Source organism: Micropterus salmoides, unplaced genomic scaffold (genome assembly GCF_014851395.1).
Source record: "Micropterus salmoides isolate LMB-PRFRI ecotype aquatic unplaced genomic scaffold, ASM1485139v1 Ms_hic_scaffold_5, whole genome shotgun sequence".
NCBI lineage: Eukaryota > Metazoa > Chordata > Actinopteri > Centrarchiformes > Centrarchidae > Micropterus > Micropterus salmoides.
In genome coordinates this window covers 30,813,388-30,827,733 of record NW_024044237.1, presented here as the reverse complement: position 1 = coordinate 30,827,733, position 14,346 = coordinate 30,813,388, and the positions used below count along the sequence as shown (strand labels likewise).

Below are 14,346 nucleotides of genomic sequence, written 5' to 3'. Positions count from 1 at the left end.
CTACAGAGTCATTTAACAATTTGTCGCCCCCAAGTGGTAGCAAATAGGTAGCTTTGCTTCACTACAATTACTTTTGGTATTTTGTCCTTTGACTATTTATTGATGACAAGAAAATAAATTTTATATATATATATATATATATATATATATATATATATATATATATATATATATATATATATATATATATATATATATATATATATATATATATATATATATATATATATATATATATTTTTTTTTTTTTTTTTTTTTTTTTTACACATATACATATACACACACACACACACACACACACACTTGATACTATTTTCACTTTGTAACATTCAAAAACTGAACTTCATATTTCAAACACATTTTTTAAAGTAAATAAACAAAAACACAAACAACAACAACAAAAAAACATTCACAAAGTTGTGTACAGTCAAATCTCCAGGATTGTACATGGAAGTCATAACACCATCAGATTTTCCTGTGCACCATCAGTTTTTTGGTCAATGCCTGTGATGACCTCTGCATCAGTCTGTAAAACCAGGAAAACCAGATCTAAAGCTTTCCTCCATGCTTCCTGCTTCACACTCAGATTATCATAGATCTTTATTGCTGGTGCTTCACTGGTCTTTATGAGGGAGGGAATCAAAAAATCCTCTTGGTCACCTTCCAAGAAAAGTTGTGAGAACTTAGCAGTAATGTCTAGACTTTCGTTATAGTCCTGCAGTTGTTGGCTCACAGCAGTCCAAGCTTTGACTTTTGAAAGCTTTCCAGTGTTAACAATGACAGTGGCTATGTAATCTATTAAACCATCTGCCATGAGGTGCAACACTACATCCCTGTAAGGGTTAGCTGCTGTTTCTGCTTTGGTTTGTTGGACTGAGTCCCCATTCTTTTTTCCATTATGCTTGACATGGTGCTCTGCATGCTTTTGAAGGTGATGAACACAAAGCAGTTCTGTCACTCCACCACCTGGAAGGAGGACTTTGTCTTTCAGCACGTGGTGTAAACGATAAGCACATGCCCAAAATTGGTCTTCCAGAACCTGCAGCTTGCCTTGTACACAGCTTGTGAGGATCACTGTGACCAACTCATGGTTCACACCTGTAGAAATATTCACAGTTGTTAAAGGCTTCCTGTCATGGCTGCTGAGGTCCCTCCATATCACAACCTTCACTCCAGTACCAACACAGTGCTTACTCAACTGTGTGGTATAGCTCACTGGAATAGCTCCCGTTGCATTAGCGAATGCCTTCAAAACAGAAGCCTTCACTTTTCCCACCACAAGTATATGATGCTTACGACAGCACTGAATCACTTTCTCACCAACAAGCCCACTGACCAGTATCAGCTTCACTTTCAGGTTCAACAGAATTGCCACAACCTTTTCCATCCACTCTTGTTCTTTGCTTGAATTTGACAAATCCGACTGGTCACTCACACACTGTATACCTGCTGGCCTATTAAAGCCAAGATGGCGATAGGTCTCTGATAAATCTCCATTAATTAGAGCAACCTTCAAGTGCTGTTCTGTTAAGTGATGTGCAACTGAAGCCTGTTCAGAAGATAAGAGAACAACACAGCCTGGTAAAACGCACGCCTGGTCCTCTGGTAAACCAGGTAGCACACATGTCACCACTTTCGTAATATCAAATGTGGAACAGCTGATATCTTTCTGATTATTTTGTGACTGTATTCGGCTGGCTTCAACAACTAAATTCATTGCATCAACATAACCATGACTCAATCCCTCAGCAAGGGGTGCAATGTCAGGAAGCTTAGGCTGATGAGGTTGCAGTTCTGTGGATACATTTTCAGACTTTACTTTACAAAAGTGTCTGCTAAGCTTTATTTTCCTTTGTCCAATGGCATTTAGAGTCTTGTAACAAACTTTTGTTGTCCCTTGTAGATGGCATGATGCCTGTGAAGCCTCCACGATGGGTTTCTTTGACAGCTGAAGTCCTGAAGCATGAGATGTCGCAGTGCGGCTTTCTGACTGCTCCACACCAAGACCCACAGCTGAGACACTGCATTTCCTGCAAACATCCAAGCATATATCCATGCCTTCAGACATAGCTGAGATGATGTGTGCTACTGAAATTCCTCTCTGAAGGCACTCCAGAGCAGCACGGCTCCATACTCCTGCGAAAAACAGCAGGGATCCCGACCCTGTATGATAGACCTTCTGGTGAACTTGAATAGTCTCGTAAACCAACTGACCCACCGCGCAGGTCAGCTCCAGGTTCTCCAAGATGCGAAAACATGAGCACACAAGGGCTGACTGTCCACCCGTGTCATCTTGGACAAACTTGTACTTTTTATTGGGGCCCAATGAAGAATGTGTGATTCCTGCAAGCGCTGAGAGTTTCTGCAGTCCAACATGTTGTCGATGTTTTAGGATTGTACTTCCCAGCATTACTGGAGTGCCTGCATTTTAAAAAGGACAAGAAAAGTTTTATGTTTGTTCACCTTTTACCAAGTTAAACCCCAACAAATATTCTCTTTTTAGTTAATGAAACTGCAAAGTGAACATGGTCTATGTTAAATCTTCATCACAGTAACAAGCAGCAGTGGACAGTAACTAAGTGCAGGTACTGAACATGAGTTAAAATTCCAGGCACTTGGACACTTGTGGTTTTTCTTTATACCTCTACTTAATTTAAGTTCAGAAGGGAATAATGTACTCCTCTACATGTATCTGATAGTACATATAGTAACAAGTTACTTGATCAGCTTTTACATTAAGACATTAATAGTACAATATTATATACATATAAAACACTCTAGTCCATTATGCATAATGAGTACCTTTACTTTTGATACTTTACATAGCTACTAATACTAAACTTTGAATGATCTGTAATAAGGAATACATTGTGTTAGCCTACAATAACAATATTGGCTACAAAGGCAGCTACAACAGTAATTACACTTTTTCTCAGTCACTTTGGTACATTAGAATTGAAATACTCAAAACTACTTGCTCAACCACCACATCAAGTAATCACTTGTGCGCATAATAAAAGCATTTTCTCATTATTTTGAACAAACTGCAAATGCTTTGACACATTTACACAAATTATTATGTACAACTGTCTGTTGTTTCGTACATTACCAATTGCTTATGGCTTGTGGATCACAATGTATAATACTGGTTCTCTGTTGAATATTCTTACCCCCAAAACATCTAGGCTTGATCATTGCATAAGTCACTACAAGCAAAATGGTTGAGCATGTTTTCATAATCTTTCAAGTATATTTTCTATACATCTCTATTTTTTTTGTAAATGTGTCCTGAATTGATGAAGATATGTGATGTAGATGAGAATCAGTTGCCCTTCAGACAAAATTGTGTTTCTTATGTTCATATTTTTTTATTTGGCAATTTTTTCCAGATGTAATTTGTCCAGATGTGCTATGCAGTGCTGTAAAACAGTCTTGTCTATTTCTTTTCTGTATTACAATGACATGCTCTGTCAACAAATTACAGTACAAACAGTAAACAGTAACTGTGAATCCTGTCCAGTCTCTTCAAATGTATAGCTTTCTTCTGTTGAGTGCTGCCTTGTGCATTTTCAATCATTGTCATCCAAACCTTAGCCAATCTTTACAATAGAAAATACATGAGCACACTGTTTATACTGAAAACATGGCTAAACATTTTTGACTATCTTGTTTGTAAACAGTACCTCAAGGACTTGTCATTCTGATGCACTGACATGTTCACTGACATATTTACTTTTCAGAGAGACAGTCTAAAGCTGATGATACACGGGGCAACATTTGAGCAATGTTGCTGGGCAATCTTGCAAGTGGCAAGCCCGACTATGTTTTGAACGGATAGTGGCGGTGCGGGGCTGGTGGTGGGGGAAGGGGATTACGGTAGTAATCTTTACTCAGTACCATTGACGACAACGTTGCCCGGCACGATTGCTCTAAAAGTTGCTCTGTGTATCATCAGCTTTAGGGTTTAGAGTAGGCTCTAAAGAACTGTGATCTTTTTTTCGAGAAATGCACTTACTGATTTGCAAATGTTAAGGATAGGATTTGAGAAATGTCTCAAAGGGACTGAGAAAAACTAAATTACCACAGTAGAACACAAAAACGCCACAACATCAGAAGGAACAAGTGACATTGGGAACTCAACAGACTTGCAATTAGCCTACACACCACAGGAGTAGCTTGCAAGCTATGCTAACAAGCTAATATCTTAAAACAGATATAATGACTTTACTTCTAAATTCAGCGAGTCCATAACGAGGCTAAAGCAAACTGAATCCAGCCTCCAAAAATAAGCTTCTGCAAAACAAACGTATCTATAAATTAAAGAGTGTAATGTTACCTTAATTTAATAATGTATGTTGTCTGTTCCACAGCCCAGCTGCCCTGTCGATTAAGCACTGCGCAAGCGCGTTGTTTCCTGGTTGCTGGGAGACAAGAAACGATCTCAACTATTGGTGGACACTATTATAACCCGCCCATCTCCTTTTGCAATTGGCCAATATGCTCTCGTCACGGCGCTTTCATGGTTTCTATTGGCTGTCTCTCGTGCCATTTGAAAAAAATACAGCCGTTGCTGACTGCTTTGTTGACATCCGATAATCAAACACAACATTGAAGCTTCCCTTGCTGAATCGTTAATATAAATGGTAAGCCTTCGCATTAATGTCTAGCATGAAATGCTCGCTGTGAGAACTTTTTAAAAGCTAGAACTTAAGTTAGATAAAGCGGTTGATTTTGACCTGATTTCTGTTTGTTCTCGTAGAACAGCCTGCAAGCTAACGGTCGCTAAAGTTAGCATATAGTAACGATAGTAACAGTTGACTATAAACCATAGACTGTAGCTATAAACTCCAAAAACCTGTGAAAACATCACATGTGGGTTTCTCTGCTGCACCTGGGCTAAAGGCTAACTGAACAGCCTTGTGTGAAGTAGTAAGCAGGTATTAATGTTTGCTTTGTTCAGGCTTCAAGTTACCGAAAACCAGGTTCTTCGACTAGCCAAAGGAAAAAGGCAGGTCCCAAAATCGAACTGACTGAGGAGCAAAAGCAAGAAATTAAGGAGGCGTTTGACCTCTTTGACACAGATGGAACTGGAACAATAGACGTGAAAGAGCTAAAGGTTAGTTCCTGGTTTAGTATGCATTGGATTGGATGTATATATTAACTAATACCACAGCAGTGCCACAGCAGCCTCATGTTTGGGGTGTATCTCTGCCACAGGTTGCCATGAGAGCTCTTGGGTTTGAACCAAAGAAAGAAGAAATCAAGAAGATGATTGCAGACATTGATAAAGAGGGATCTGGAACAATTGACTTCAGTGATTTTCTCAGTATGATGACACTGAAGATGGTGAGAATAACACATACACATAACACAAACTTCTTAGAAATTGACAATTGGTCATTTCTAGCCATGGAAAGACTATGTTTATCATTTCATGAAGTTACAAATCTTGCATCTCATCACTATTGGTTGCCAGTTGCTATTAAAACAATATTACCCCACAAATACATTTCTTCAAAATCTTTCACAGTGAAATCCAGTGTTTGATGTAGTGTTTGAACATTGACAAATACCATTCATGCAAATCACACTTCATTTTTGAGCAGTCACAGAAAATTCATCTTAAACACATCTTGCATCTAAAATATTGTGTTTTAGATGCAAGATGTGGATTTAAAAAGTGTAAATTGAAGCTGTAATGTGTCAGTCATTATGTGTTTGTTGGGTTTTCATCATTAATAGAGTGAAAAAGACTCCAAAGAAGAAATAATGAAGGCTTTTCGGCTGTTTGATGATGACTGCACAGGAAAAATCTCATTCAAAAATCTGAAGAGAGTTGCCAAGGAGCTGGGTGAAAACCTCACAGATGAAGAATTGCAGGTATTGTAGTTTGTAATGATATACAATATAATTGCAAGGGGTGTAAAATTCACAGTTCGGTATGTACCTTGTTTTTGGGGTCACGGTTCGGTGGTATAGCTGAAAAAACGGATGTGTGTTTAATGAAAAACCATTTTCATACTTTTACTCATTTAATTACATGGATGATTAACTGGTGCATTAATGTGCGACATTAGCTTGTAAATGAATTGCTGTTTGTTTTTTGTTTTAAAGAGAATGTATAAAATGGAACCTATAACCTCCTTGAGACATTCTCTTTATAGTTTCTGTTATGCGATTGTTGTTGCAGACTCCCAATGCTCATGCTGCGTCTGTTATTACCTACGTGCCCCTCCTGCCCCGACAGGTTGACAACCGTGAACCGTAACTTGTGAATAGTAAAATGACCTTATATCATACCCAACGTTACTATGAACTAGACTGATAGAGTTGTTTCTCTCTTTCTCTCTCATTTCCTCACTCCCCTTATGATGTTATGTTCTTACACTTGGGTACCGTGACGCCGTGTTTGACACAGTTATTGAACATACTGCAGTAGACTTTGTTTGTTATCCTTTTAGGAAATGATTGACGAGGCAGACAGAGATGGAGATGGTGAGGTCAACGAGCAGGACTTCTTGAGGATAATGAAGAAGACCAATCTTTATTGAACCTGTTGAGTGTGTTACAGTCTTGATCTAAGACCTTTTTTTAAGATTCACTTTTGAGTCTAAACAGTTTAAGCAATAGCTTTTTGTGGGACTTATGCAGATTTGTTTAGTTTGTAAATGATTTAACATACTGTATCTTTGCACAGTTCTTTCTACAATGCAAGACAAATAAATATATTTCATCATAGATGATTTGTCTGTTGTTTTACGTATACCTTGGTTTGTCTGTGTCAGGATTGTATTTGAATTGCATATAAACATGCAGTATCAAGTTACAAGAGTTTTATGTTTCCGTGTCTATATAAGAAAGGCTCCTCTCGGACAATGTTTTACAAGGTCTCTATGCAAACCCTGGGCAGCAACTCTAGAAGTAAGTGTTGTGGTTTTGAAAGTGAAGTTAATTTCAGTACACTGTACACTGCAGTACATTCTGCACAGCGATGCGTGTCAATAATGTCAGATGTTGGGGAACAGACAGTGAAAGTCATATGACTAAGTTAATGGTGACTAACCATAATTATACTGTAGACAGAAATGACGAGCCTGAACATGAGATGAGTAACTCAATAAAAGTCACTCTCACTTTGTGCTTTCAGTTACTGAACCAAGTCATTGTCTGTAGAAGATACTGAACAATGCTGTCTTACCTACATGTTCTGATCATCTTGTAGGAAATATGCTCCTGTTGATTAATTATAATATACAGCGGAAGTCTGGTTTTGACCAAAACGCTATACCTTGTTAAAATAAACAGGATATTGTAGTGACGTGTTTTTCCGAGCCGTCAGACAGTTGTCTATTATTTTGAGGATGCTTGCCACTGATTATGAAAGTTCTGATAACCTGTTCTAGACAGTGAAGGAACATCCGGCGGAAAATATGAAAAGTTTTGTCCCAAGATGAGAGATCCATTTTTTGAAAAAATATTCCACATATAAAATGTTTGATGTTATTAAAAGAGAAATATAAGCACATTCAAAGACTGATATACTTCCGAAATTTTTTTACGAACTACATCCTCAATATATTAATGATACTTAATGATAAGGTTTTTGTTTTTTTTAACATGTGTGACTCAAACTAATTCATATTTTCTTGAACCTAAGAAATATATAGGAATGGGCGCAAACCAGTTTAACACTTTACCTAAATTAAATAAAGTTCCAGGATATGAAATTTCTATGGATTCCTTTCATTTTGCTCTTCTGTTGAGCTGAAACTTGGAATTGATATAGATGAGCCAAATCAAAAGGCCAGTATTTCAATAGTTCATTTTATGTTACCCCCTATGACTCAAATCCATCCACCTTCTCGGAGTTCAAAGTACACCGCATACCAGGTGAGAGCTGAAAAACAGTGCTGAAGCTCACTTTCAGTGGACACACAATTACAAAACTGCACCTTAATGAATTACATCTTGATATTATGGGATATCTTCCCAAAAAACCTAATTCAGTGTGCCAGCTCTTCAGATGTTGTCATGGATTTCAACTGTGCAGCATGCAAACTACCATAGTTTAAAGCCTTCTTTCAAAAATGACATATTAGGTTTGAGAAGATTCTACTTACTTTACCAGTATTTTCAAGACCTAAAACATTCTTACTTTAACAAATAAAAATGTAGAGGGTACTTTACGTGCATGGAGCAGTCATTTTAGGAGCGTAGGTGTTGTTCAAACGGTGGATTTTTGATTTTACAACAAAACTTTCCAATTGGCATTGGCTGTTTTTGTACAATGGCAGTTTCATGGCCTTTAATATTTTCACAGCCCCTCAGCTGTTATTCCCCTACTGTTGTGGTTAAACAGTATTCACTCAGTCTACACTCCCACTGCTCCACTGCTCTTTTTTCTTTTCCCATAAAATGATCAATTTCCAAAACAACAAGGCGCTGCGAGCCTGTCGTTGCTGGTAATAGATCATTATATTATTAACTGTTAAAGGTCAAGAATGTGTCACCATTATGTAGACAGCCTAAATTCACAAGCCCCTTTCTAGTAAGACAAGTCAAAGACAAGTAACCGTCATTGCGCCTAGAAGAAGCAGAGTGACTGCATCAGTGGTATGTTTGCTTTTTAACCTCAGTTGTATTTTTTAAATAGCTGTTTGAATGCTAACATTTAGCAGTGTTCTGTCTTTTAATATGTGTGATGTACAGTGTGATGAAGCCAGTGTTTCTGAAATTCCCTTTGAAGTCATTAGTTTTGTATGTAATCAATATATATTATAATAGTAAGGTGTTGCTTCATATGTTTTCTAATTTCTAATCATCCTCACATCCTCTGATCAGATTTCTTTTATAATTTACTATTGCACACCTGACGCATTTACATGTTTCACGTTTTAATGATCGACTTCTCTGAGGAGATTTGTTTCCACCCCTTAACCAATCACCTTCAAACAGCAGAACAGGTGAGCACATCTGTGGTGGGAAAAAAGGTTGGTCGACAAGGAGCATTCAAGAACTTGATTGGTAAACAGTATCGTGTTGTATCACCACTGTACCTGAGGTAAAGAACATGCTGTCAGGTTTTGGTACTACAAGCCAGATTCGATATAACATGTAGTAAAAAATGTAATGTAAAAAAAAAAAACACACTCAACATAAGAGTTTGTAATCTTCAAGTTTTTCAACAACCATGTATATTTTAGTGGACTGTTTCTGTCCATCTTACCTTGCCTTATAGGATCAGGAGTATGTATTTTACAGTATTAACGTGCATGGTGGAAGGAGTTAGCAGACCCTCAGAACTTGGCAGGGCTACTGTTCGGATATGTCTGCAGTGTTAACTTGGGAGATGATTCTATAGCTAATAAAAATAAGTGTTTGTGTGGACACTACGTTTCGATATAAAAGCCCAACATTTTAAGTCTCCAAAGACCAATCCAACAGCTCTGTTTTTTTTCCTCTCTTACATAAGCTTGGTTTTCTAGTTTAGCTTTAATGAGACTAATCATGTTGAGCTGTCTTTCCACCTTTTAATTCAATTCGTCTGGGCTGGTGGTTGGAGTCTCAGTCATCTTCCAAGTAAATTACAGTGTGGTTCAACAGCACTGAAATCAGTCAGCAACTGCGGCTGAACATTATTCTATAGAATATTTTTTGATTAAATTATTTGGCAAGCCAAAGCTTCATTTTGAGATTTTTTTTACATAGTGTGATGAGTAACCGGTGTAATCTTAATCATTTTAGTGAGAAGGATTTTGGCATCTGGTTGACAAAAGCGGTTTCTATGTGTTCTTAACTTTTTACATATAATCTGATGAACAAGTGCAACAAAGTAAAGTTCTGCACTTTAGATAAAAAGATAAGAACCTGTGGGTGTGATCACACATTCAGATGAGAAATTAACATTTATCATCTCATTTTGATAACACTTTTTTGTGCATTCTGGTAAAGATTGATGCATAAACTGGAAAAATTAAGTAAGATATATACAGCAGGGAGAAAAAAAGGTTTACCTATTGACAGTCATGCTTGTTGGAATCACAATATCACCTGCCCTTTGCTGCAGAACTGACTTTTTTTTAACATCTACATTCCTACTGTTTAATTCAATAAAATTGGATTATGGCAAATAATTTGGATAAAACCGTCAAGTAGAGCTGAATTCTACATTTTTATTTTAAATACTGGTAAGGTCTTTGAATTCAGTAATGATGACTGTGAAAAAAATAATCAATCATTATAAACAAGCTGTGTCATCAGTGCTGCGGTGCCGGCGGAGAGGACCAAAAGAGGCGATCCCCCACCCACGCCCTCTTTGTACTCTTCCTGTACACTTACGGTAATATCAAGCATGCTCGCTTTTCTCCATCACTGAAAATCACCTTCATTTGTCCTTGTTCCAGCTCTGCAAATGGTTGTAAAATGAGAGTTCACATTTATGTATAATAAGCAGATTTTTTTAAGTATACACCGTTCTGCAATATGCCAAGATGTGTATTTGAATTGCTTGCAGACTTTCAACCTCGCTCCCACTTGCCTCGGAAATGCAAACTGTTCACTAAGGGGAGACCGCAGTGTAGGAAATTGTACTATTGCAAGTGGGAGTAGGAAGTAAACTACATAACTAATAAATGTAAATACATTTGCCTGATTGTGTTTAAAACTATTACACTAATGCTTAGGTTACAGAGTTTCTACCTCATGTAGTTAGTTTTAACTAGATTCTAAACACTTAGACTAAGGAAAGAAAGGTGACTAATATTTCTTTAAAGTCACCCACACATACCATGTCATTGCACTTCATTTGGCTTAAATGGTGCAATGACATGGTAAACACACTGAAAAAATCAAAACCAAAATGACATCACAGTATGAAAAAGTGAAAACAAACAAACTATCGATGAGCAACAACTGTTGCCAAGACGCCTGCACTAATAACAGAGGCTGCGTAATAGTGAAATACAGTAGAGTGGAAAACTAAACAACAAAATTGATAACACTGAAAGAGGAGTACATTTAAACCATAGGCCCTGTCTAGAAACTAAACTATTAGCTAACTCACGCCAATACTGGCCCTTTATTAGAATTACTAACAGCAAGTCTATGTTATTTATCACTGGTATGATGAAGATCGCTTCCTGATCACAACTACAAAAAAAGTCCATAAAACCTGGAATTACATTTTAATTATACTACACGTCTTGTATTCTTCATTAAAAAATAACAATGGAACCCCACATTTTATTTTCAGAATGTCTTTATTTAATTGAATGTTGCTTGTAAATTCAATATTTTATCTGTCAATTATAAAAACAAAAACATGATTTCAGTCACAGTCCAACATTGTCAAACATTAGTCATATAAACATCCTTCCTTAACAAAATAGGTATACAATGAAAAACCCAACTTTTGTTTTAAAAAAAAGAAGTTGACAGTTCCAAAGCAGAAATGACATGATTGTTCTCTATTTAATGTCAAACAAACCAAATTGGAAGTTGTTTATTCCTTCCATGGCTTCTGCAACAACTTCACTTTATTTGTACGACAGTGCAACTTTTTCAAAACACTTAAAAATCTGATCATACATAAATCTTTTTGAGTCTGTTAAGTAAAAAAGGCATCCTAATGAAAAGCTAGTTCACTGTGTTGCAACTTATTAGGGAAAAAAAACACCTTTTACTCTCGTCTGCAGTCTCACTTGAAGTCACACTTTTTGTACTGCGTTTAACACTCTGGCTGACCACAAAAAGCAACTCTCACTGTGTAGCACGTCTTCACTCCTGACCGAGAGCTTCAGTCACCAAAAACATGCCTCATCACAGCATTTTCATTCAAAATTACATGGAATTTGGCTTGAGCACTCAAATGCAGATGATGCGCATGTGACGATTACATTTCTCCACAGTGAAAGAATTTTTTTAGCATGTGAGAAGACTAACTGCTACTTTTGGCTAAGTATTTCAACGGACGGAAAGGGTTAAGAATTTGGTCATGATTGCAGAAAAAAAAGTTCCACTTTCTAATAAGCCCTCATTTTCTGAAGGGTTTTAAGTTGTAACGAATGACTTTATTGATGTTTAAGAAATTCAAACAGACTAATGCTTCATTACCTCCAAGTTGAGAATATGTATACACTGTTTAGTGTATTTTTGGTCCAGATGCTCTGCAGGTCTGTTTTCACAGTGGTGATATAGACAATAGGTGGGGCCTTCCTGATAAACTGAAGAGCTAAAAAGACAAAGCAAGTATCACGCTGGAGGTGGATCAGGTACTTTTCACTACTTAAAAACACACAAGTTGTTCTTGTTAATGGATTATAACTGTTACATAAAATATTAGTAGATTATAGTTTAACCATTACTGAAGACATATGTTACAACTCAAACACTTTATAAAGAATGCCTTACTAGAAAGTCGTACAGAAAAACACCATGAATCTCCACACTGCACTATTTCCACATCAATTTTTTTTATCTCCTCTAGTGAGACATTGATAACTGCTTAGTAATACTTTAATGCAGACACACACACACACACACACACCACAGGTGGGTTAGGAAGTGTTCCTTGATGGCAGCCATGAGGAAAATTCTTCTGAATTTTAAATCTACCTGAGGACACATTTTCCCTTCTGTATGTGCATCACAGAAGGGACTCCTGATAAGACAGGAGTCTGAGGGTGATGCACCTCAAGACCAGTCGAAGCCCCCACCCACCCTTTCCCTTACGCTGACAAAGAGAGAGAACAGACAAGAGGGGTTTTCTCTTTCAGTCTCACTTCCTCTTTTCTGTCAAAAGACAGATGTAAAGATTGTGTGTAAAGAACGTGTGAACCCTGACAGGGCAGACAGACAATAGTGTGTGTGTTAGTGCGTGAGCTAATCATGTTCATGGGACACACTGACTAACATATGATGCGTCCTGAATTTCCAAATTGTGTAATACTTTCTACATTTTCAGATATTCTAAGATATTTCCGTACAAATTTACATTTTGCCAATTTCTGTAACCATAAACACATAGTACTGATTAAAATGCAGGTATGTGTTCTATGTCTGCTCTGCTCTGTGTGTGTGTGCGTGCGTGCGCGCGTGTGTGTGTGTGTGCATGAAAGTGATCTGTGAATAAACTTTAAAAGCTGTGAACTGTGAACACATTTTGATTTTATTTAGTTTTCTACAATATTCCTTTTCTGTTTCTCACAGTTTGGAATAGCCATTTACACTGCAGTATACACACACCTGCAGCTAGAATGCATAGTAATTTATTCTAAACAGAAGTCACTGTTGGTTGACAGTTTGACTTGTGGACTGCAAACACCTGCGAAAAAGTACAGAACTACCAATATAATGGTTCTTCCGCCGAGTAGTGCAGTAATGTTTAAACCTAAAATCGATTTTTAGGACACATGGAATGACATGTAGTGCCTACGACAAATAACAAAAAAAATAAAAATCATACAAGGCCTAAAGACACAAATGTCAAAAATGGCTGCTTTTCTGGTGAGTTGACGCTGGGAAATAAAACAGCGATTTTGGTATTTGACACCTTGACATGTGTTAAGACACCTGACTTTGGGCTTACATGGAAAACTGATCTGGGTGTTTAATCAGCATCATACGTCTTGCCCTTACTGTTAGTCTAGTTAAGTACAGTGACATTAATGTTTATGCAATTTAACTGTTTTTGTGCACAGGTACACCAATTGAAGAACCAAAACTGGAGTGGATAACAAGTAATTTCACTGATTATTTAATAATAATAAATTAGATACATATATCGCTTTTCAAAGTTCAAAGATGCTTTACATAGGGTAAGATGAAAGGAATTGGTTAAAAAGAAGAGCAGGGAAGAGTGCAGTATTGAAAAGGTAGGTTTTGAGGGCCTGTTAGAAAGATGGCGTGGAGTTAGCCTGTGGGATGTGGCGAGGGAGGGGGCAGCATTGGAAAAGGCCCTGCCACCCAAGGTCCGGCATTTGTCCTGATGGTTTCAACATCAAAAACTTGTCTTGCACTGACTGTTAATTGAGCGCTTGTTCAATCATATTTGAACATGTGGCAGTAAGAAACTGACGTCTGCGATGTGTAACATGTATTTGTTAAGCCTGATAAATGTGGATTCATTTCCAATAGAGAGGTAGTAATTTCCTTACTGAAGTGCTAACTGTAAAGATTATCTTTCTAATTTGCACTAAAGTGACACTAAACGTCGCAGTGCATTTCTTTTGCATTTTGGAATTTATAATATAACATTTAGAATCTATAATTCCAATAAATATTTCATAGTTGCTACATTTTTTAACATGAATGCATAATGTAAGTCTCTGAGACTAATGTATTTATCAA

At 37.1% G+C, this 14,346-nt stretch overlaps 2 protein-coding genes across 2 annotated transcripts; one reads left to right on the top strand and one right to left on the bottom strand.

Moving 5' to 3' along the window:
- Positions 1-258: 258 nt before the first annotated feature.
- bbs12 (Bardet-Biedl syndrome 12) lies at positions 259-4,424 on the bottom strand. Its single transcript, XM_038699641.1, has 2 exons — positions 4,337-4,424; positions 259-2,421 (listed from the first exon to the last, which is right to left on the bottom strand). The coding sequence occupies exon 2, from the start codon at positions 2,408-2,410 to the stop codon at positions 455-457; it is 1,956 nt and encodes a 651-aa protein (XP_038555569.1). The 5' UTR covers positions 2,411-2,421; positions 4,337-4,424; the 3' UTR covers positions 259-454.
- Positions 4,425-4,544: 120 nt separating this feature from the next.
- Positions 4,545-6,738, top strand: cetn4 (centrin 4). The gene is made up of 5 exons (XM_038699643.1): positions 4,545-4,643; positions 4,961-5,116; positions 5,218-5,346; positions 5,743-5,880; positions 6,462-6,738. Exons 1-5 carry the CDS (start codon positions 4,641-4,643, stop codon positions 6,549-6,551), a joined length of 516 nt encoding a protein of 171 aa, XP_038555571.1. The 5' UTR covers positions 4,545-4,640; the 3' UTR covers positions 6,552-6,738.
- Positions 6,739-14,346: the final 7,608 nt, after the last annotated feature.